Source organism: Pogoniulus pusillus, chromosome 16 (assembly GCF_015220805.1).
Source record: "Pogoniulus pusillus isolate bPogPus1 chromosome 16, bPogPus1.pri, whole genome shotgun sequence".
In the NCBI taxonomy this organism is placed as follows: domain Eukaryota; kingdom Metazoa; phylum Chordata; class Aves; order Piciformes; family Lybiidae; genus Pogoniulus; species Pogoniulus pusillus.
The window spans coordinates 11,404,108-11,426,186 of record NC_087279.1 but is presented as its reverse complement, the minus strand read 5'-3'; the positions used below and the strand labels follow the sequence as shown (position 1 = coordinate 11,426,186).

The window sequence follows — 22,079 nt, the reverse complement described above, 5'->3', positions numbered from 1 at the left end:
ACTTTTATGTAGTCATAGGCTTTCTGAAGAGCTTGTTGGCTGTGCAAGCACTGTGAATGCTCATGTCTCTAAGCCTTCAGCAGAGTAGCAAAGCATTTTGGAAAAGTTGGCCCTAGTTGCTGGTGCTGAGCCATAGAGTCTGTCTCTGAAGATTCTAAGGTTTCTTTTCAAAGTGCTCTTAAAGTTGGGGATGAGGAATCCCTTTGAAATATGTAATGAGACTCTAGATAGCTCAGAAGTGAATACTTCTGAAAGTCTATGTTGGGAGCTTCTTGCCAATGTGGATGGCAAGTAAAGGCAAAGCTAGAACAAGAACAGCAAGAGAAAAGCAGAAATTGTCTTAGAAATAAATTTGTAGATTAAATTACCAAAAAAAGGCTTATTTGAAGCTCTCTAGATGAAATATCAAGTAGTTTTGCTAGTTAGCCCCACACTTGTGCATGTATTTTGAAATGCAATTATACAAGTTTAGTTTATATACATCTGTATTAATATCAGTTTTCACAACAGGACTGAAACTGAGAGAGCAAAACCACAGCCTCTGAAAAATTGTCTTTTCATAGGAATGTCATACTGAAACTTCTCCTGTTAGTAGTTAGTCTGGAAACACAAACAGTCATCCTTAAATAAACTGCACTTCTTTTTAGTCCTGTGGATGATTGTCCCTATAATTGTAAAGCTGCCTTTTAAATTTCACCACCACCACCCCCCCTTGAGGAATTCCTTTGCATCTGTTCCTCCTTATGAGATTCTTGAAGGTCATTTTTCATATAAACCAACTTTACTCTGACAAGGAACAGAGTCACAGGAAACCAAGGCTCCAGAAATCCTGTAGGGTCCTCCCACTCAATATTGCCTGGCAAGCCAATTAGCTTGATATTTTTATCTTTAACTTGATTTGGAACTAATTGTCAATTACTATTTTACCATCCTGTTTTCTGTGATAAGTGGCCTGCTCAGTTATTAAGTCTGCTCCTAGGACAGCTAAATCTCCTTTTATCTGTGCCATACCTTTGTGACTCTGCAATCTAAAGAGGATACACAAACAACCTTTCATCATACTCAGCTGATTCTTGATCTTGGCCCTTGATCTTGGAATGTATTCACTCTTGGAGACAGTGCAGGACTTCCTAGCACACCTTTGACTGCAGTAAAAGTACCTTTCTATATGAAAGTTTATCTCAGTTGTTTTGTATCTGTCAGGTTGCCTTCAGAACAAAGCCCAATTTTCTACACTACATCAAGAAATTTGAAGCCAGTTCATCTTTTACTCTAACTCAGTGTTCTCTGATTTTATTTGCCATTTTTTTTCAATCTCGAGATCTACCATGAGAGAACACTTCTTTAAAAACAGTTTTTAACCACCAAGTACCACCTTCCATGCAATTTTGAAGTAAATCACTCAGTCATTCCCATTTACAGCACTTTGCCTCACATCACTGACTGCTGTCAGAGCACAGGAGTTGGATTCCTTATGGTTAAAGCTTAACTAGAAATGCACTCCAGGAGCACTCCTGCATGTCCATTAAGCAATTGGAGAATGTTAGTTTCTGGGTCCACACCAGAGCTTATGCAAAGTAAAATATATTACAGACACTTGGTTCTCAGCACCAACTGTTTTGCTGTGCTGGTGTCCTCCCATCTCACTTCACAGTGCAGAAACACTCAGGTGTGAATCTTGAAGAGAAAGTAGTTCTGTGGTCTGAAAAGGCTCTTGCTTGCCCCAGTTTTGGGAAGTTCATTGGAGATGGAGAAGTAGAATCAGAGAAGTAAATAGCTCACTACTGGTTTTCCTCTTCTCCATTTCTGTTCTGTTCTGTTCTGTGCTTGGGGAACTGAAGGCATGCTCCCCTTGCTGTGTCATAGGTACATCACCTGGATACCAGGAGTGCAGTGTACAGGCCACTGACAGAAGCAGCAGAAGATCAGTTTGCAGACTTTTAGTCTAGTCTGTGCCTAAGCAACACTATCTAACTACAGCTAACAGGAATCATACATTCAAAGGAAGACCCCTGTTGAGGATGGCAATCACAAGTACTCAAAGGCTACTGCTTCTCTACGTTCTTAGCTGCCTTGCTCCATATGACTACTCAAAGAAAATGCAAGGCTTATCTATCCAGATTTAACCATCTGGATTCAAGCTTCTCATGCAACTCCAGTGCAGTCATTCAAGCAAGCAATTCTCTTCCATAGGCAGCTGAGTTCATGGACTCATGTATTGGAAAGTCTCACGCAAAAGTGAACTTTGTGCTCCAGATCACTGAGATGATGCCTTTTCCATTAGCACTTTAATCAAGGTCTTTGCTACAGTAAATGTCTAGCAGTGTAAGTAATTGGTAAAGACTGCTGACCTGATAATACTGTGGCAAGTTCAGCCTAATCTGAAAAAAAATCCCTTAAAACATTTACTGTGTTAGCTGACCCATTGAATCATCAGAAAAGCAAAGCATAATCTGAGTGTTGTGTGCAGCAAGTAGAAATATGCCTGGAATATTTCAGAAGGGCAATGCTGACAACAAAGCAAGCAAGCTGCTCAAAGTGCAGCATCTTCCTTGCTGTTCCATGGGAGCTGTCACACAGACACACCCTTATCTGTATGTGAATATCCTTCTGGCAACAGGAACCAGAATGCAGGTGTGAAAATACTGTGAGTGCTTTTAGCATCATAAAGTTGTTTTATTTTTATTGGGAAGTATGCACAAAGTCATGATGTTATTGGAAATTCATTGTCTACCTTAGGATGGTTTGAGTCTTAGCCATCTGATAATTGAGTCAAGAATTGTGTAATTCAAAAGCAGTACATGAGTAGAAAGCTTTTAGGCAGCATTAAGAAGATGGCTTCCTTTTTGCTAAGCCAAGAGGAGCTTGAGAAGACTGTAGAAGGCTGGTCATCTTAGCAAATAGCAGGTGAATGTGGAGGCTGGAGCAGAAGCTAGTGGGTTGTTTTGCAGTTTAATTCATTTGCTTGTGAGTGTGTCTCAAGCTGAGAGTCCTTTGGTGCTTTGTTCTGACAGGGATACAGGAATGTGACTACAAGCCATGAGTTCTCATCAGACTGACAGCCTTTGGCACAGGAATCAAGACTGAGAATGGGTGGTAGCCAGAGAGGGAAGAGCAAGTGTGTGGGCAGCCAGGTAACAAAACAAATGCAAGTAATGGTTAAGCAGACATCACTAGAGTTGTGTATTGAAAAAAGCCTTCTAATATCCATGAATTTCACTAGTCAGTATTGATACCTTACTGAGACCTTGCCATCATTTCCAGGATTGATTCACCTATCCCAAATCTCTGAGCAGACCCAGCCAGCTGCACTTCTTAAATGAGCAGCTAAAGCCAGAGTTCTCCCTTTCCTACCAAATGTAAATGGTATTGCCCACTGAGACTAAGCACAGTCTGTCGATATGCCACTGAGAGTTGCCATGTCTATTGCCTCTTTTGGTTTATTAAGCTTGGAAGGAAGTTTTGAACTACAGAAGCAAGAAAATTCACAGGATCTTAACAGCTAAAACATTTTTTCCCCTGCCGTGAAGACTAAGCCATGTTTTGTAGTCATCTTTTTTAACCTTCAGACTGTTTCAGAAAACATGTAATGAGGCTTCTTTCCTTTGACTCATGCACAAATGAAATTTCTGTGAGAAAGGATATAAAAATGTTTTTAATTCTTTGAAATGTTTGTTTCTGTGAAACAGACATCATAAAACCTGCCATAGATAATGTCTAGTTGTGTTTGTATTAGGACATATAGATCTTATTTTAAAATAAGACCTATATGTGCTAATATATTTGTATAAATGTATTTAAATGTCAGCAATGAAAATAAATTTTAGTTAAGAGTCACCTATCTAATAAATGATTCTATAGAAAAGGGTAAAAATTGCCTACCTTGGAAAACATGAGTCCAAGAATTTCACTGAAGAATTATTTCAAGACCTTTTTTCTGGTTGAGCTAATTGTGGCTGTTTGAGCTGATCTTCTAGCTCAGACATAGGGGAAAGATGAACATTCCAGGGATAGGAATGTTTCTTACAGTGGCAGCCAACATAGAGCAAAAAGCTGAAGCAATAAAGAATCTTTTGCATCTTCTGGTAAGTTGTGCCAGTTGACACCCATGACTAGAAATCTGCACCTATTCCAGTCTGCACAGGTCATGACCATCCAGCCTTTTAATCTTGTAATGCCTTTGTCTGCTAGACTTAAAGAGCTATCAGAAATCTCCTTGTGTATATGCTTATTGCCACTGAAAGTATCATATCTTACACTTCTCTTTGATGGGGCTAAAGAGATTGATCCTATTAAATGTCTATATTAGATTTTATTTATTTCAGACCTCAAAGTATTCTTTTGGCACAGCCTGTTACAGTATGAAAGCGATGCAAAAATTTGTGGTAAGGTTAGATTCATGCAAAGTAGTTAGAAATAATTGTTTCACTCTTCATCTGAATCCATCTGAGTTCCATGGCTGGAGCTCTTACTGAGACTTGTAACACTTTGAGGTTTGTTATGATTAGCCATAGAGCTGATTATGGTCTGATTGCTTCCTTCAAGTTCTCTGAGCTACTGATAATAACAGTAGTGAAATCTTCAGTGTTGTATTAATCTTTAATACGTCTGTAATACCCAGGAATTGTATCAATGGCATTTTAGGAATGACAATTACTGTTCTATTTTTCAGTATTATATAATGCTTCTGTCCCAAAACCATTTTAGCTAACACATTTAAATGACATAAAGTGGGAAGCCTTCTATGATTTATGTTCACTGTAAATAGAAAACTTTTGAAGTATTCCAGCAAATAATCCTAGAGAAATTAAGCATCTGTGCATTGTAAATATCTGAATTAGTGAAAGTAATATCTGAAAGTATATCAGATGTATTAAAGCTTCAGAATTTGAAATTCCCTGTAGTAGGATTCATCACATTACTTGAGTAAATCACATGGCCTGGGCTGGCCTCTGAGTCAAACATTTCTTAGGCTGCAAGCCCCATAAACACATATTTAGAATAAGATGCAAAAGTATGACTTCTTAACTTCAGCTAGCTCAACCTGCCTGTGTGTGCATCTGTGTTGCAAGCAAGCCAAGTTATTACTAAATACACATTTCATGTAGTTCACTGGTTTTTATAGGATCACTTCTAGTATAATATTTGTAAGACCATGAAAAGTTCTCAGCTGCTTTTGGCTATGCTCAGTAGATGGTATATTGATTTAGAATTATTTTCTCATGCAGCATTCTGTAGTTCTCCTGAAGTGTCCCTAAGAGGGTATTGTGTGCATCACTCATGCCCATGTTTGAGAGGAACAAGTCAGCTCCCATACAACTGCTTACTGTATATTCTGGGTACCTGTTTTGACTCCTAGACCTAATCTCTATCTGATTACAGATGCAAAAAGCCAGTCAGGTTGATACTTCTTGTCTGCTTTTATCATGGTTATTTGATATGTAACACTTCCTCCCTGCAAAACAAAATGGTGATAAATATTTTAAATCAAAAAACGAGGGGAAATACTCTGAATAAAATGCTTATTACAATAGCAACCTAAGACAAGACAAATCTTTTTACTGTATAGCAAGGTCTTTCTGAAGAACACAGGACTGGCAGTGATCTAACAGTAACAACTTCTCTTTGTGTTTCTCATCTAGGCAAACAAAGTTTCTTCTGTCTCCTGTCATGACATAGATCTTCCATTTCCCTAATTACTCTAATAGCCTTTCTTTCTACTCACATTAATCTTGCTGGAAGATGGAAGATATTAATATATAAAGTACTCTCAAGCTTTTACTAAAAGTTTTTACCAAGCTTTAGTTGACTGGTCTGTTTTTAATGGAAAGATTTGTCCTGTTTCATCCTAGTATCATGCTTGCTGGGTTTTTTTCCCCTTGGTTGTGCCACCAGCATGGCTGTGAGCTGTGTTCAACCATGCCCAGGCTTTTTGCCTCATTCATTTTCACCCTATGAAGCTTAAGTGTAGAGCAGCTTCTAGCATGGCTTTCCATTTGTACTATTAGCATTTATCCTATACTAATTGCTCTGTCATTAAAATAATCCATTTCTTCTCAAGATACACTGATCTGTTACTGATCTTTCACATTGTATTGTAGTCAGTTTATGTTAATGCAGTTTCTGGGTTTTGTGGAAATGCTGTTAACATAAATGCTATGTGAAAAAACGATCTCAGAAAGAACCCTTGGGGGACACCACAACCAGTGCCACGTCTAAAGCTCCCTTGCTAAGATTGTTCTGCACCTTGGGTGCTGCTTAGTCTCATTGACTCCTAGGTAACAAATCTGTCTTGAGACTGGAATCAAAAAAGGAAATACATTACAATTCTCTGATTTCAGAAAAGGTCACTAAGATATTGAGATATTTTAGAGTTTGGAGCTCTACACTGTGAGGTTCCCTGTTGGGTTGCATTGAACTCTTTGACTTTTGTCTCCTACACGTGATTCTTTTAACAAGTACACCAAATGCCTGATGTTAATTTGCCATTCAGCACTTGAACCTGCCACATACCCTTACTGAAAAAAAGGCTTTTTTGCCCTAGTTTACCTTTAATCTCTCTCATATTTTCACCACAGTGGAGTCCCATTTTTTGCCTTAAAAAAAACTAAACACAGATTTAAACAATATTTTATTTTATTGTTTTCTCCATGATTTATTTGAATTGGCTTCTGGAAGTCCTGCCTTTGTCCCTTCACAATTTCCATTTGTGAGTTGTAGCTATCTCTTCAGATTTTGTATTTTTTTACAGCTTTGTTAGGTTTTTTTTATTTGCACTATTAACTTTCTTTGGAGTGATTATTCCTTTGGAACCCATTTTTACTCAAATTTCTTGGCTTGATCTTAAAGTTCTAGAAAGAGTAATCTGTTTACAAATCAAATACATTCTAGACCTTCATTTTCACAAGTTTTTCAGCCCAATTATTTTCAGTAAATAGTTACCATAGTTACTCAAAGATTCTTCTACTGTTCCATCTTATGTGCATTCACTTCAAGGTTGTTACATCAACTTTTTTGTAATGTCCTCATTGCAAATCAAAATCATATTCACAATAGTATCACTTCATGTGAATTTGCTAAACATTTGGGAAAGAAATCTGTCAGCTCTCCCACTAATCAGTAGAAGAATGCTACCACTAACAGGAACATTTATTTTCCTGTCTCTGCAGAGTTAGTTCTTATGTTGATGCAACTTCTAGAAGCCATAGAATCAAAAACTTGTCTAAATCAATCCAATCCTAACATGCTCTTAAAAAACTTGAGCAAACTCATTTGGTTATCATTTCCCAACTTTACTTCAGCTAAGACAAATTTTGGGTTTTTTGTGCTCCTTGAATTTCTTTAACCTGTTGTCTTCTTGCTTCATAGCACTAGTATATCTGAGGTCATAGAATCATAGAGTCATAGAATGGCTTAGCTTGGAAGGGACCTTAGAGGTCATCTACTCCAACCTCCCCACCTTGGGCAGGGACACCTCTCAACTAGACTTGGCTGCTCAAGGCTTCATCCTACCTGGCCTTGAACACCCCCAGGGAGGAGGCATCCACAGCCTCCCTGGGCAGCTTATTTTAGAGTATCACCACCTTCAAATTGAAGAACTTCTTATTAAAATCCAGTCTAAGCCTACTGTTCCTCATCTTCAAAAATTTCCCCTTGTTGTATTACTAGACACCATTATGAAAAGTCCCCCTGCGGCCTTCCTCTAGGTTTCCTTCAGGTATCGGATGGCAGCTAGAAGGTCCCCCCAGGAATCTTTTCCAGGCTAAACAACCCCAGCTCACTCAGCCTATCCACATAGCAGAGGTGCTCCAGCCCTTGGATCACCTTTGTGGCCGGCCCTCCTCGGGACTTGCTTCAACAGCTCTCTGTCCTCCTTATGATGGGGCCACCAGAACTAGACACAGCATTTGAAGTGGGGTCTTACAAGAGCAGAGTGAAGGGGAAGAATCACCTCTCTTGACCTGCTGCACTTTATTTCTGTAGTTTATTTTTGTCACTTCTCAGTATTATTTTCCTTAGGTGTTTTCATCAGGTTCTTTTAAATGATGCATTAGATATCTGTGTAGCTTAATTACTAACTATTCAGACAGCAGTTTAATGTACAACAGTGTGATAGCATCACACAACATTATATTGCTATATACTTATTTTCCTTTTGTTTCATTAGTTATATTTTTAGTCTTTGCTGGTTTAAATAATTTCAACTATAAGATGTTATATGCATGTAATAATGTTGAGTCCTTCCCTCTTTATACACAAAGTAATTTCAATAACATTATTTCTACACTGGCTTCTATGCCCCAAAATAAGTCTGTTTCTTCCCTTAGAACTGGTCTGATTAAAAGCTTTGTTACTTGTACTAGAATGAGCAGTTTGCAAACTGTACCAATTAATATGAGTTCCAGACGAACTACTAAGTGGCAGTAGATTTGTTTTAGTGGATGAACAACAGATTTTACCAGGTTGCAGTAGAATTAGAATTAGTGGAAGATTACCTGTCCTCTAGAAATCCTGCCATCAGATCCTCCAGACAGCGGCTTGGAGTCTTAAATCTCTGCTCAGTGCATCCTGTCTAGAGGGTGACAAGGAACAGCTGTCACAGTTCAGCTCAAATTAACACAGTCAAGAATTTTGAGAAAGAAACTATATTTTGAACTGCAGTAGGCATTGAGAGACATATCAGACACACAAAAGAAAGATTTCATATTAGGAGGGAGATGCAGGAAGTGCATCAAAATTTGCACTCTTTTCACTCTAAATAGCAAAACATTTGTAGCAGTGCATGCTGAGTCTAGAAGGCTCCTGGAGAGCCTTCTCTGCTATCAACATGGTGGGGAAAAGAATTATTAAAAATGACTTCATAATCCTTACAGGTTCAATTAGGTGAGCAATCTGCACACTGCTTGACAGGCATGTTAGATTTTTGTACTAAACCCAGCAACCAGTACTACTAAAGAAATAATGCCAGCTTGTTTATCCTGTGTAGGAGGGCTGCAGTGGCTGTAGCCAATCTAAAACCTGATAGTGGGCCATGTGATGGAGAATTTATGAATCACAAATGAAAGATCTCCTAACTGACTCTATTCTTTACTATGTGCCACATGTTGTAGGTGAAAGTATGCCTATGAAAAGTAGTTTTTGCTAACTCCTCTCCAGGTTTCCCTTCCCTTTGGAGGAATGAATAAGTTTAATTTAGTCTTTAAATGTACACTTCTGTGGCCAAAACACTGTCTGTGTCATAGTTGGTTTCTGTGTGCTTATTTCTCCTGTGTGTGAGGTTTTGTGCCTGTTGCTGACCACTTGGTAATGTGGGTACACTGTCCTCTTTCAGGGGCCTGCTTTCCAAGGGAATGTTTCTGTGGGGACTTAGTGGAGAACTTCTCACTTCTCCTGCTGACAGACATTAGGGCTTATGTTGCTTTTTATTTAGGATGTTAATGACAATACAAAGAATTAAAACTTTATTGCATATCTTTGCAGGAGATAACATATTTTTGCCTTTAAATAGTACCTGCACAATCTCAGATGGTAAATTCTCTCCATCTGAAGGCAGCCTACTAAATCTAGGGTTTTTCTCCTGCTAACTGATTCAGTCACTTCATGATACCAGGACATTTCTTTCTGGTTTTCAGGAAAATGCCTCTCATGTAGACAGAGCTACTTGCATGTCTGCAACAACTAGACAGCATTCTGAAGAGCTCTAGGCTAAGTCTTTACTGCTTGAGCTTACATGAGAGTTGTTCACTGAGCTGGAGGGCAGGGGAATTACCTGAATCCATATCCTTTTTCCTTGGCAAACAGCTATCAGGAATGCACTTCCTCTGTTGCTAAAGTGTCAAGAACACCATTAAGGAAAAGTGAATAGTCAACAACCTTGAGAAGATGTGTGGATCTAACTCAATTTCACTACTTTTGAGTAGGAGATAGCTCAATATAGAGAGTTCTTTGACAATTGGACTGTAGCACATTATGGCAGGAGAATGCATTGATGTCATTATTGATTACTTCCTTGTGGTGATGGCTGATGAGGTGTTCATGCTTTTATTATTTAGATGAATCAGCTGCTGGTCACTTTGTGCTGATTCACTCTTAGAGATGGATATAAGTATTTAGATGGATTTACAGTAACTTCATCTTTTTTACTTAGAGACATGCTAGTCTGTGTAATTGTTAGACTTGACTAATTGTCCTGCTGTGTCAGGTAACAAAGTATTCTATTTTCTTTGATTTCGCTCAAGAAGATCTTGGCTTCATCACACAGGTCAAAGCTCCTAAAATAAATTTCTGTTCTTTTTTTTTTCCAATTAACCTAAGTGATATGTCAGTGTCTTTAGCTGTAGCTGTGATTTAGGCATGCATGAGGCAGTTTCAGAAGTCTGCTCTGTGGAAGACTGAGGTGGTTTTGGCATGCAGGGAACACAAGTCAAAGCTCTCTATCTTAAAAATAAGATTATTGTGATGTCTTTCACAGGGATTATATTTCAAATTAAGTTTGGTATCTGAAGCTTGTACGATTCTTCCCCACTACTCTGCTCTCATGAGTACCCCACCTGGAGTACTGTGTCCAGAACCTGTCCAGTTCTGGTGTCCTCAGCATAAGAAGTACATCAGACTGCTGGAGCAGGCCCAGAGGAAGGCCACAAAGGTGATCAGAGGGCTGGAGCACGTGCCCTACGGAGACAGGCTGCATGAGTTGGAGCTGTTCAGATTGGAGACAAGAAGGTTCTGCTTATAGCAGCTTTCCAGTACCTGAAAGGGGTCTACAAGAAGGCTGGGAAGGGACTTTTTACAATGGCTTGTACTGATGGGATGAGAGGGAATAGATTGAAGCTTCAGGAGGGCAGATTTAGACTGGATATTCGGAAGAAATTGCCAGTAAGTGAGGTGAGGCACTGGAACAGATTGCCCAAGGAGGATGTGGATGCCCCTCCCTGAAGGTGTTCAAGGCCAGCTTGGATGCAGCTTTGAGTAATCTGATCTAGTGGAGGGTGTCTCTGCCAGTGCCAGGGGGGTTGGAATGAGATGGTCTTTAAAGTCCTTTCCAACCCCACCTATTCTATGAATATATGAAAGAAGACTTAACTATTGTCTGCTTCCTAAGGGGAGAATCTGACTCAGGGCACATGACAGTAGCAGGCAGAATTTTGCCTTGGCTATCTGTAGAATCAATCACATTGTAACTGTTCCAGGCACAAAACTGATCCTTGAGTTCATGGTTTGGCCAGCTACTGCTGCCTTCATTGAATGGTGAGGAACGGCAGCAGCAGCCTGTCATGTCCTTTGCCAAAGGAGCTGGGGGAGGTTGACTTGATGTGTGCCAGGGGAAGGCTTTGAACCCTTGAGCACAAGAGCTCACTGAGACACCCCGGGCTGCCGCCGTGACCCTGTGCGGGCGCTGGGTGCCGGCAGCTCTGGCTGCAGCCCCGCGCCAGCACCACGGACAGCGGCGGCTGCACGGCCCCGGCCGGTGTGCGGCGGGGGCACGGCTCGGGCTGTGCCGCGTTCTGCCGGAGGGCACGGCTCGGGCTGGGCTGTGCCAGGCGGGCACGGTTCGGGCTGTGCTGTGCCTGCCGAGGTGCGGCTCGGGCTGGGATGAACTGGGATGTTCCGGGGCTGAGGGGCGCGGCTCGGATGTGATGTGCTGTGCCTGGGGAAAACGGTTCTGTCCTGGCCTGTCATGTGCTGAGGGTGGGGTGGGACGCGGCTCTGTCCTTGTCTGTGCTCTGCCTCACAAAATGGGTGATGCATGTACATGTACTGCACCACAGAGTACGAGGAGAGAATCCTCTAAAAATAGCAGCCATGGGATATTTGATTTGATAGTGAGGCTGCTGTGACTAACAGGTGGAACAGAGAAGTGGTGGTGACAGCACACTAATAAGGGACTCCTGCTTTGACCTTTTAACCAGTTTAAAATTAATACATCTGCTCACTTTTTCCTCTTACATACAGTGTATGTAAGGATATAGAACTGGTTAGTTCTCAGCCACTGTTCCCTGGAGGTGTGTTAGATTGTTCTCTGTGAACCAATGTTCAATTGCTCCTGAAACAAAGCAGTAACATTAGAGATGGCACTGAAATAAATCCCCAAACCAACAAAACTGCATTCCCTTGTAGAGATTTGGCTAGGGGATAAGTAAGTAATAGCTGAAATCAGTTAAGGCAGCCTCTGGAATAGCAAGCCTGTTGCATTTCCAGGAGTGATGAAACCAGTTCTCTGATGTTTTCCCTCAATAATATAAATTTCTTAGCATCAAAGAGATCTCTTTCAAGGCAATTAAAAGATATCTGATAAGAAATATGTAAGGTCAGAAATTTCAATAAGGACCAAAAAAGCTTGCTCACAAGAGGACTTCTTAAATATTTCTGAATTCTCTTAAAAAAAAAAAAAAAGACAGGAGCTAATTATTACTTTTGTTTGGTTTCTTATATCCTGGGCATTAAAACAAAATAAAAGGTATTGATTTGTCACAGCAGTGCCAATTAACCTTCTATGATTTCTCACTCCTTTAATAGGGTAAATTGCTCTAGCAAGAACATTAGGGATAGGGCAGAATGAAGCTGCAGTAGTACTTTTCTCCAATTCCCTAATTATTTATGAAACATGACAATTCAAATGACTCTCTTCCTTTTTCTACTAATTGAGCAACAGAATACTCTGTTGCACTCGTATCAGGAAAACATTGGTTCCACGTGGCCTGTGATTTATTTTAAATCAAATCCAACTGACTAATTACCACCTGCACTGTGAATTCTTAGTAACTGTACTTGATGTGTGCTATTGGTGTTAAAGCATTCTCTACTTCTGTGCTTAATCCAGAATACCTTCTAGACAAGCAACATATGATCTTACAAACTGTGATATGTTGGCATAACAGTGCTCAGTGATCCATACTTGTCCTTACACAAGGCCTGGTCTTTTCTGGTTTAATGATTTGTTTTCAGGCAATATTGTAAATAGAGTAAAAGTAATTTTTAACATTTTATTTGTAGCTGCAAATTTCATTGTTCTTAGTTGATGTAATTGTGGGGGCTTTTCTAGGTGAGATTGAACTCCAAATGTCTGATATCCTGGAGGTATTTGAAAGTGCCTTTTACTCTGCCCCTAATGACTTTAGATAACTTTTGCTTTGAAGAAGATTACACCAAAAATAGGGCCGGCGCTGGAATATTTTTTGCTAACTTCCATTTTGCCTTAAAGAAAAATGTTGGTGTTAAAGGAATGGAATAATTGAACTATTGTACTTGAGGTGTTTCTAGGATTTACAAAAAGTTGTTTCCTGCGTCTCATGTGATGAAGTTTAGTTGTATGCTGGTTGCTTTCAATTATTTATGAGCTCCTACTTTGTGGACTTAGTGAGGACTAGATTATAGAGTAATTATTTAACTACAAGCTGGAAATGCTGTCTGGTGTATAGGGATCTGCTTTCCTTTCCTGTCACTCTGAGAAATGTTGAGGAATGAGAGCAAACTTGCTTATAAGGAGCTCATTCTGAATTTAAAATTTTAGGAAAAAATCATAAGATAGTGGCCTTTAAAATCCTCCCCTGATCCTGAGTATGATTAGAAATTATCCTGATGAAACTAGTTCTCTGATGTTTTCCTTCACTAGTAGGGAATTAGGTGAAGGAAGTTGTGGGGCACAAACACTGCACTGCCATAAAGAGAAAACCTGTTGTCATTTGCTGCATTTAGATTCCTGATGTGATGGCTCCTTCCTTTTTTTGTTTTGTTTTGTTTTTTGGTAGGGAAAAAATAGTATAATTTGGATCTGAATGTCAGAAGGTGGGACCTGCTGAAAAGTTTCATGTTACTTCATCAGGATAGCACCTTTCTTTGAAGCATAAAGGAGAAAAGGAGAAACACTTGGTGCTTGAGAAAGGATTGATTCTTCTGTTTTTTCCTGCAAGGTGAGGAATTTAGAATGTAAAGGGAAAATCAAGTTGTTTAATAGCTTAAACCATCTTATCAACAGGGAGAAAATGTGAACTTTAAAGAAATAAAAACAGGCAAATGTGTAGAAAAGGAGGTAACAATCAAATAAATTGACTGTCAGAAGGAGTTAACATTCACCCCTAACTTTATTTTTACTTTTTTCTGATAGCAGGGGTTCTGGGCCATGTTCCTAAAACAGAAGTTTGAAGTAATAGTGGAAGTAGAAGCCCTGAGAATGGGCAGAAAGGGTAAAGCATGGGGATGCTCTTACCTGAAAGAGAAGGCAAGAGGGCAATATGTTCCATGATACCTTAAAGCTGAGATAACTGAGAAATATTTGCTTGCAGGGAGGTATAAGAGTCTCTCTGCTTTCTGCACTCTGACCTTCCATTGTCCCTTGCAGAGCGTTTGAAAGGATTGTGCAATTCCCTTGATCTATTTAAGAGAATGAAACTGTGTCAAATCTCCCCATTCCCTAGCCAGCTGTCTTTCAGATCACATCTATATTATAGCAAGATAGTTTGATAAAGGTGAACTGTCTCATGTATTTTAATTAATACTGTGTTACACACTAGTGGATATTCTGTTTGGACAGTTGTGTTTGCAGTAACTTAACCATAAGTGACTCACAATACTTTTGATGTAACAGCTCCTGTACGCAGTGGATGTTAAGTAGCTTCTAACAGTGTTTTCAAAGCGATTAGTGCTTTCCTTCTGCCGTGTTTTGTTCAGTTAAATACAGTCTTGAAGTGTGTATTTGCCATTATTTCCATATGGTGCAACAGAGAAGTTTAGTGACAAAGACTCAGATGGCTGCTCAGAAGACTTCAGCAAAAGGAGCCTGCTGTTCTCTGAAAAACAGTGTATGGGTCCCATAACATCCATTAGCAGAAATTCTTCTTGCGGGAACTATGACTCTTACAGCAGATTTTAAAATACAGTTTGATTGCTGAAGTTGTTTTTAAAAAAATCTTAATAATCCTTAAAACCATTTAAATGATCTAATTAAGTAGCCATTGGCTTCCAGTTTTGTAGTGCTGGGTTTGTAATGTGCAATCTTTATAACTAGGAAAAATAAAAAACCACTCCAGAAAAACCAAAACAACCCTGAGGCATACAACCCTCAGAATGCATTGTTAATGCTTGCACAATACTACTATGCTCTTCTCATGCTTTACAGAGTAGCATGAATATTGAGGTTAGCAGGAGTAAGCTCTATTAAGAAAGAAGAAAAAAAGAAGAAAGAGTTGCTTTGCAGCCCCGCGCAATCATGGCAGTTTGCTTTGGTCTCTGTTGCACGTGGGTGATCCTGAATACCTGTTTGCTGCCTGGGAGATTAGTGCCTCTGCCTCCTTTCCAGGATGAGGTGTTTGCTCTCTGCTACACTTCAGCTAAGGGTATTTACTGAATCAATCAGCGTATATATAGAGGTGACAGGAGGCTCATTAACCTGGTGAGCGCATGCATCAGAGGAACAGGTGTAAATATATTTGGTAACTTTAAGTTATGCAAACTTGCATTCCACTGACTCTACATGGATTTTTTTTTAACTCCTGAAGTGGGTCACATGCCCCTCTGCTGACTCTCTGGAAGCTGGTATCGGCGGCAGCAGTGCAGAAAAGTGTTAGGAACACTGTAGAAAGATGTACAACATTTCAAATAAGAGTCATTTATCATCAGTGTGACTGTCCTTGTTAATGCTGTCATTTATACATCTGTGATCAGGAAGTACAAGTGACATCGGTCCCTTTCATCAAAATGTTCTTGTGCACCATTAGTTTCTGCAGGTCCCATTCTGGAAACTGTTTTGGTTGTCCTCCTCAGGGTTTATCTAAACGTGCAAGCTCTCACCTTGTCTTCCCAAGTTCACCTTCATTCTGTATTTACGTTAAGGGGAAGAGTCAACTTAGTCATGCTTGTTGTTTTGAAGAAAATTTGCTGTGTTTTCTCTTAGGCAGAAAAAGTATCTGTTTCACTACTCGTCAGCTTGGCAGGCAGAAGAATCTATGAAGTGCTGAGGCTGTAGAATTCAGAGGTTGAAGAGATGGAAGAATTAGCCATTTCCTGTCATTGCAGAGGTTTTCTGCTCACAAGGGATGAAGAGGTATTTATTATTGACATACACATATATATCTAAAAAAACCCAAAACTACCCCAGTTTCTCAATCCCAGCAGCAGCCTGTCTCCAGCAGAATGCAACTCAATGACTTTGTCAGGTTTTGTCCCTTCAACAAGCTATTTCTGCATGCTGTGGGAGTGCCTTAGGGAGGAAAGTAGTGAAGCTGTTGTAAATATATATGCCTGAATATGAACATGAATTAAGGTGTGATTAAATATGTTGTTTTCTCTAAATCAATAATGTATAAATATGCTCACATGGTGGCCACTTTCTCCTTGTGCTCTACACAGAAAAGCAAAACTCAACAGCCCCAAACCCAGCAGAAACCCAACCAGAAAGCTGTCTGTGTTCAGTCATGAAACAGAAGTTGCACATGTTAAAATAAATAATGAGGGTTTCCACAGCAACCCAAGTTCTGGAGTGCAAATTGATGACTTTCATTCTGGTTTATTATGTAATGATAGAACAGTCTATAAAAAGTGTTTGGTACAGCTGAAGTTGTGTTATTAAAAAGTTTAATGTAATCTTAAAACTTCATATGGAATTACATACAAAGGTTTTACAAAGGCTATTTAGAAAGTATTTTCTGACATTGCCTTGGGATGGCTCTGACTGGGGAAAAGTAGAAGGTTTAGTGATCAAAGTTTCAGTCACAGAAAATGTTTTGCATTACATGGTCATGCTGTCAAGAATTCAAACTTAGGTTTTATGGTAAGAGTAGAAATGAAGGAGGAACTGAAAGATGAGATCTGAAAACAACTTCATACTTTGGATAACTGATTTGTGCAACCTGTACAAATTTTGCCAGCTCCTGGGAAGCTTTGGAGATTAGTAAAAAAAACAAAGTCAACAAAAATCACTGTATTGAACAAATACTCATCTCAGTAAGGAAGGGTGGTGTCTCCATTTGGAGTCCTGACAGCATTTCTTGATCTTCTTCATGCTCAGTGCCAGCTGAAATGCTGCCACTGCACACTGAGGTCAAAAAAACTTAACTGGAGAAAACAGATTTTCCTCATTGCCTGTTAACCGGTTTAGATATGCAACCTTTAATTTCTAGTGCTTAAAACAATGTGTTTTCTATACAAGCAGTAGGTGAGTTAAGACTCTTTATGTCCTCGTTGGACAAGTGTCCCCATCAGGGACCTCACTTCTATGCAGCAGTCACAGGTACGGGCAGCAGTACAAGCCCCGGACCGGTTTCTAACACGGGAACAACTGAATCTTTGTCTTCACCCGGGCCGAAGTGGGAATTCTCTGTCTTTGACACTCTCCTGCCCCGGAACCGTGTGCTGGTGCTTTCGGCGTGTGCAGAGCGAAGCGGCCTGCGTGCTCTGCTGCAAGCTGAGAGTGCCCCGACATGTATCTGCTCTGCTTCTCTTGCCCTGCCCTCCCTTCCTACGGGTTCGCATGCTGACTTAACGGCACTTTAGTGTGTTTCGTTTCATTAACGGAGAAGAGTGAGCTATGTCTGCCCGGCTGTGGCGGGCGCGGAGCTGCAGCGCCTGCTCTGAGGGGCGGCAGAGTCTGCGGGATGCCATCAAGCCGCCTGCGGGCCGCTCTGCTCAGCAGCTGCGGGCCGGCGCCGGGGGGCTGCGCAGCCTTTCCCCCGCTGTTTGCAAACGCGGCCCGTTCCCGCGGTGCGCCGCGGGGCCGTGCCTGCAGGGCCTGCCTCCCGAGAGCGGCACCGGCTGGCCCGCTGCGAGGCTGCCGCTGCAGGGTGTGCTTGCGGCGTCCCCGCAGCGCTGGGGCCCCGGCCCCGGCCTCGCCCCCGCGCTTTGCCACGCGCGGCCGCCCCCGTGCCTCGCGCCCGCGCGCGCCTCGTGCGGCCGCACCAGGGGAAGGGGGAGACAGAGGCGGAGCGCGCCGCGCATGCGCGCAGGGCCCCGGCGGCGGGAGGAGGAGGAGGGGGGGGGGGCGCGGCAGCCGGAGTCCTTCGGCGGTGGCGACGACGGCGACAGGAGCGGCGGTGGTGCGGAGGAGGCGGCTAGGGGCCGCCAAGCGCCGCGGGGCCTCCTGGAAGCCCACTTAGAGCGGCGGGTCTGCGCTGGGAGTGAGAATCGCTGGGCCGACGGCGAGCGCCCGCCGGGCGCTGAGGGGAGCGGCGGCTCTTGCTGCGCGGGCGGGCGGGGGGCGATCTCACCCCCGCCCCCCCCCTCCTCTCCAGCAGCGGCGAGGGATCTTTAGCGCAGCCCCGGCCGGAGCGTGAGGCGGGGGCTGCGGCGAAGGAGCGGCGCCCCCGCTGAGGGGGGGAGGAGGAGCAGCAGTAGCCGCCCCCGCTCCATGCGCGGCACCCGCTTGCCTCGGTCTGCCCAGGGAATCCGCGGCCGGCTGCCGCCGCAGCAGCATGTGGAGTCCGACCGAAGAGGAGAAATACGGCGTGGGTAGGTGCTGCCACATCCCCTCCCCCGCACCGCTCACCCCCTCCCTGGAGCGGCCGGACCTCGCGGGTTGGGGCTGCTCCCCCCCGCTTCCTCCCTCGGCCGCAGCTGCCTCTCCGCGGGGGCAGCGATGGTAGCCTGCCACTGCCCAGCACGTACAGAGCAGGGGAAGAGCGAGGAGGGCAGGCGCTGCCCGTCGCTCTGCCTGGGGGAGGCTGCTCCTGAGGGAGAGCGGGCACCTGCTGTGCGCTGCTTGCCGCCGCCTCCCGGCCCGCACAGCTCAGCATCCCGCGGCTGTGCTGCGTCTGCTCCGGTTCGTGCTATTGCCCTGAGTTTGTCTGCCGCGAAGCAGCGGGCGGCAAGGGAAAAGTAGAGTTTCGGGGCCCGCGTCCGGCCCCGATTGCACAAATAATCAGAAAACGAGTCGCTTAGCCCTTAATCTACTTAAGCGTGCGATTCCTTTTCCTCTCCGCTTTAAGCCGTGGTTTGTGGTGATCTTGTTTATGTGGAGTTGAGGGAAAGGGAAGGGCTGCGGTGCCGTGTCATTAGGGGGCGTCGGCGATGCACCTGTTCGGAGCGGCGGGCCCGGAGCTTACACCAGCGTGTGGGGAGGGAGGCAGTCGGGAGCCGGGCCCCGGGTTGGGCCCAGCCCGGCAGTGGCTTGTGTCGGGCTACGGGGGCAGAGGGCGCAGAGGGCCACGGGGCTACTGGTGCATTGCGTTCAATGGGAACGGCCCGTCTGCCTGTGAACGCAAACACTCGCCTGTTCTCGCTGTTGATGGTAAACCAGATTTTGCCGTCATCTCAAGTGTTGTTTGCACTAATGCGAGAGATCATCATCAGTAGCTCTATGTTTGGGTTTTTATCTTGGTGTTCTTTGAAGAGCAGAAATGTTACGCCTAATGAAATGAAGACAGACTTTCTTTAACTTCACTTTTGCTTGATTAATCTAAAATTTAGGCTTGTATAATAATAGGAGGTAGTATCTGCTCTGCTTACCTACCTAAATGCTTCGTTAAATCAACAGCTATCAGTTGTTCATATTGATTTTCAAGTTTCACAGTGTGCAGTGGTGATCGACTGCTGCACATAGAAAACCTAAGCAAACTTGCTACAAAGATCCGTTAACCTCTACCGCTGAAGTAGGGACTGACAGTTGACATGTGGGCAATTAAAAGCATCACTGCTGCTGATAGTTACATGTTTTGAGCAGTGAGTCAAGAAATAGCACAGTGTATCGGTGCTTTTTGTTAACTTTGCATCGCATGCAGTAGATACTTTGCTTAGTACGTTCGACACATCTTGAATAGAAAGAACTCACTTTTGTTTAAAAAAAGAAAAGGTCAGTACATTCCGTTAGATGAGACCCTGTCAGTATAGGACAATACGCACAAGTGGCATAAAACAGCACAAGAAGGCAGCAGCGTTGTAAGTAAAGAATGCTTGTCAGTTCCTGGGAGCACATGGAGTTAACAAGCTTTGTTACGTCTTAGCTGGGTGTTCAAAGAATATAAACTATCAGACCTGCTCATACCTTACCTCTTGGTCAAAGACCATTTCTGGTGTCCTAGCACTAAGCTTGTTGCTGTACTTGTAATAGATGCTTCAGAAAAAAAACATTCCAAGTCTTGTTGGTTTTCCTCTGTTCTGCTTGGCCTTTTTTCTCTGCTTAAGTGGTAGAGTTTGATATTCGGGGTTTTGTTTGTGTTTGGCCTGTGTTCCCAAATAAAACATGTGTGTTACCTTAATTGAAAAGTAGGTGAACTAATGCTTCTTACGCAGACTTAGGGGAGGAGACGATAGGAAATCTCCATTCAGCTAGTAAACAAGTCTAGAGGAGGCATCCAGGAAAGAGAGTAGTGAATGAAAACAAGTGTTGCTTCAGGCTTAACAGTATCCCTGGGATGTGGAGTTTTCTCTTTCATACAACACACAGTAGGCAGGTCTGAGATCATGGCTAATCTTAAGCATTTTGATCATTTTTATTCTTGAGTAGCTTGAATGACTTTTTGTGTAATTGAAACTGATTGATAATCCTCCAGAGAGTGAGAACACTGGAAAAAATGTTTCATCCATCTGGAGTTTAGTTGCTGTAAGTATGGGGAAGGGTAGTAGTTTTTCAGCAGTAGATCTGTCATTGCTTGCTGGACTTGTCATTTTCGTGTGTTTTGGGTAAACTAGCCTACAGAAGGTGCAAACCTGAGGTTTTACTGGTAGGAGGTGCAGTAGCAAAGCAAAAGGGGGCAGGAAAAAGGTGTGTGGGTTTTTTTGTTTTTTTTTTTTTTTTTTGGTTGGTTGGTTGGTTTGTGGGGGTTTTTTTGTTTGGTTGGTTTCTACATATGTTAGTTATCCTAATTTCACAAATAAAATAATGTGTGCAAAAATAATTTCCTTGGCATGAGTTGCTAATATGAGGTTATGCCTTGGCCTTCAGTAATTCAGTTTTATTTTGACCACTATCCTCAAAACCCCTGTGTGTTTTTTTCCTTTGGTCTTGTTAAACCATGGAAAGTTTTTTATGTGCCTTTGAATTAAAACAGTACTCTTCGTCCCCATTGATGTTAAGCTAAGTGGGAGGGGAAACAAAACAGTTATTTCTGCAACTGGAATACCATAAATTGCTTTCTGTTGGAATAGGAAGGTATATGTGGGGATCCAGGTCCTTCTATATACCTGCTCACATGTATTAAGGAAAGTGGAATTATCCTATGAGGCAGTTAATTTTGATGCTGTTCTCTTCATTGAAAGTAAACTGTGGCCTGTGTCATCTTCTTAGCAAGGTAGTTGGCTCAGAATTGATAATTTATGGAAACAGTTCCTTCAGAACGACACCAAGTTCCCCCTCTCAACACGTGAGTATAGAAGGGCTTTGTATTCTGCACAGGCTTTCAGAGAGCTTGAGACAAAGGCATGCCTTACATGCTTGTTGGAGCCCCTTCACAGATGCCTCTTTTCAGATAACCCTTCTACAGCTACACAGACTCTTACCTTCAGGAGAAAATGTTAAATGAACATCAGTGACTTTGTGGTGGTTCTGAATTCTCTGCCTATCTGTATTTAAAAAACATCTCAGTGCTTGTAGCTGTAAAATGCTATTGGATTGTCCAGTCTTCATACAAGTCACTCGTGTACTTCTACAGCAAAAGTACTGGAAGATTGATCAGGGTATTTGTAACTAAATTAAGTTAAACACTCCCCTAATAACATTAACATTCTTCATTGATTGTATTTTGTAGCCACTACCTGGAAGCCGTTGTGAATAATTCCCTTCTGTTCTATTTGAAGGGCTTACACTCTGTGCCTGTGCTCTGAACTACACTTCTAAAACTTCAGTCTCACTGTGAAAAGCAAACAGTTCTTCCACAGATGCTTAAACTGTGACAACAATCAGTGAAATTTCCAACCTGATTATTGAAGATAACTAGCTCTCCAGCCCTCTAGTGCTTTAACGTTTTTAAAGCAGGCTCTGTTTAGAAAAATATTTATTGAAGTGATTTGATTAGTTACATTAGGCTCCTAAAGCAAGTATTAAATGATAATAGATTAAAAGAAAAAGCTAAGCAAAGAGAACTCAAGTAAATAACTTAATTAAATAAATTCAATTAAAATTTGGCAAATATGTGAGAGGTGATTATATATTCCAT

The 22,079-nt window shown here is 42.1% G+C and overlaps 1 protein-coding gene and 1 long non-coding RNA gene across 11 annotated transcripts in view; both read left to right on the top strand.

Annotated features, from left to right (window-relative positions):
* Positions 1-16,294, top strand: part of LOC135182400 (uncharacterized) — a 37,581-nt gene extending 21,287 nt beyond the window's left edge. Inside the window, exons 1-3 of one of the 2 annotated variants that reach the window (XR_010305189.1) lie at positions 3,019-3,134; positions 13,749-13,910; positions 15,890-16,294. This is a non-coding gene — a long non-coding RNA (uncharacterized LOC135182400). Of the gene's footprint in view, positions 1-3,018; positions 3,135-13,748; positions 13,911-15,889 lie in introns of those variants that run through there. The other variant, XR_010305188.1, reaches the window with a different exon arrangement.
* Positions 16,295-17,975: 1,681 nt separating this feature from the next.
* Positions 17,976-22,079, top strand: part of DOCK3 (dedicator of cytokinesis 3) — a 205,719-nt gene continuing 201,615 nt past the window's right edge. For 8 of the 9 annotated variants that reach the window (XM_064156478.1, XM_064156477.1, XM_064156482.1 and 5 more), the window contains exon 1: positions 17,977-18,438. In XM_064156478.1, the coding sequence (XP_064012548.1) occupies positions 18,402-18,438 (37 nt within the window). In that variant the 5' untranslated portion in view covers positions 17,977-18,401. Of the gene's footprint in view, positions 18,439-22,079 lie in introns of all 9 variants that reach the window. The other variant, XM_064156479.1, reaches the window with a different exon arrangement.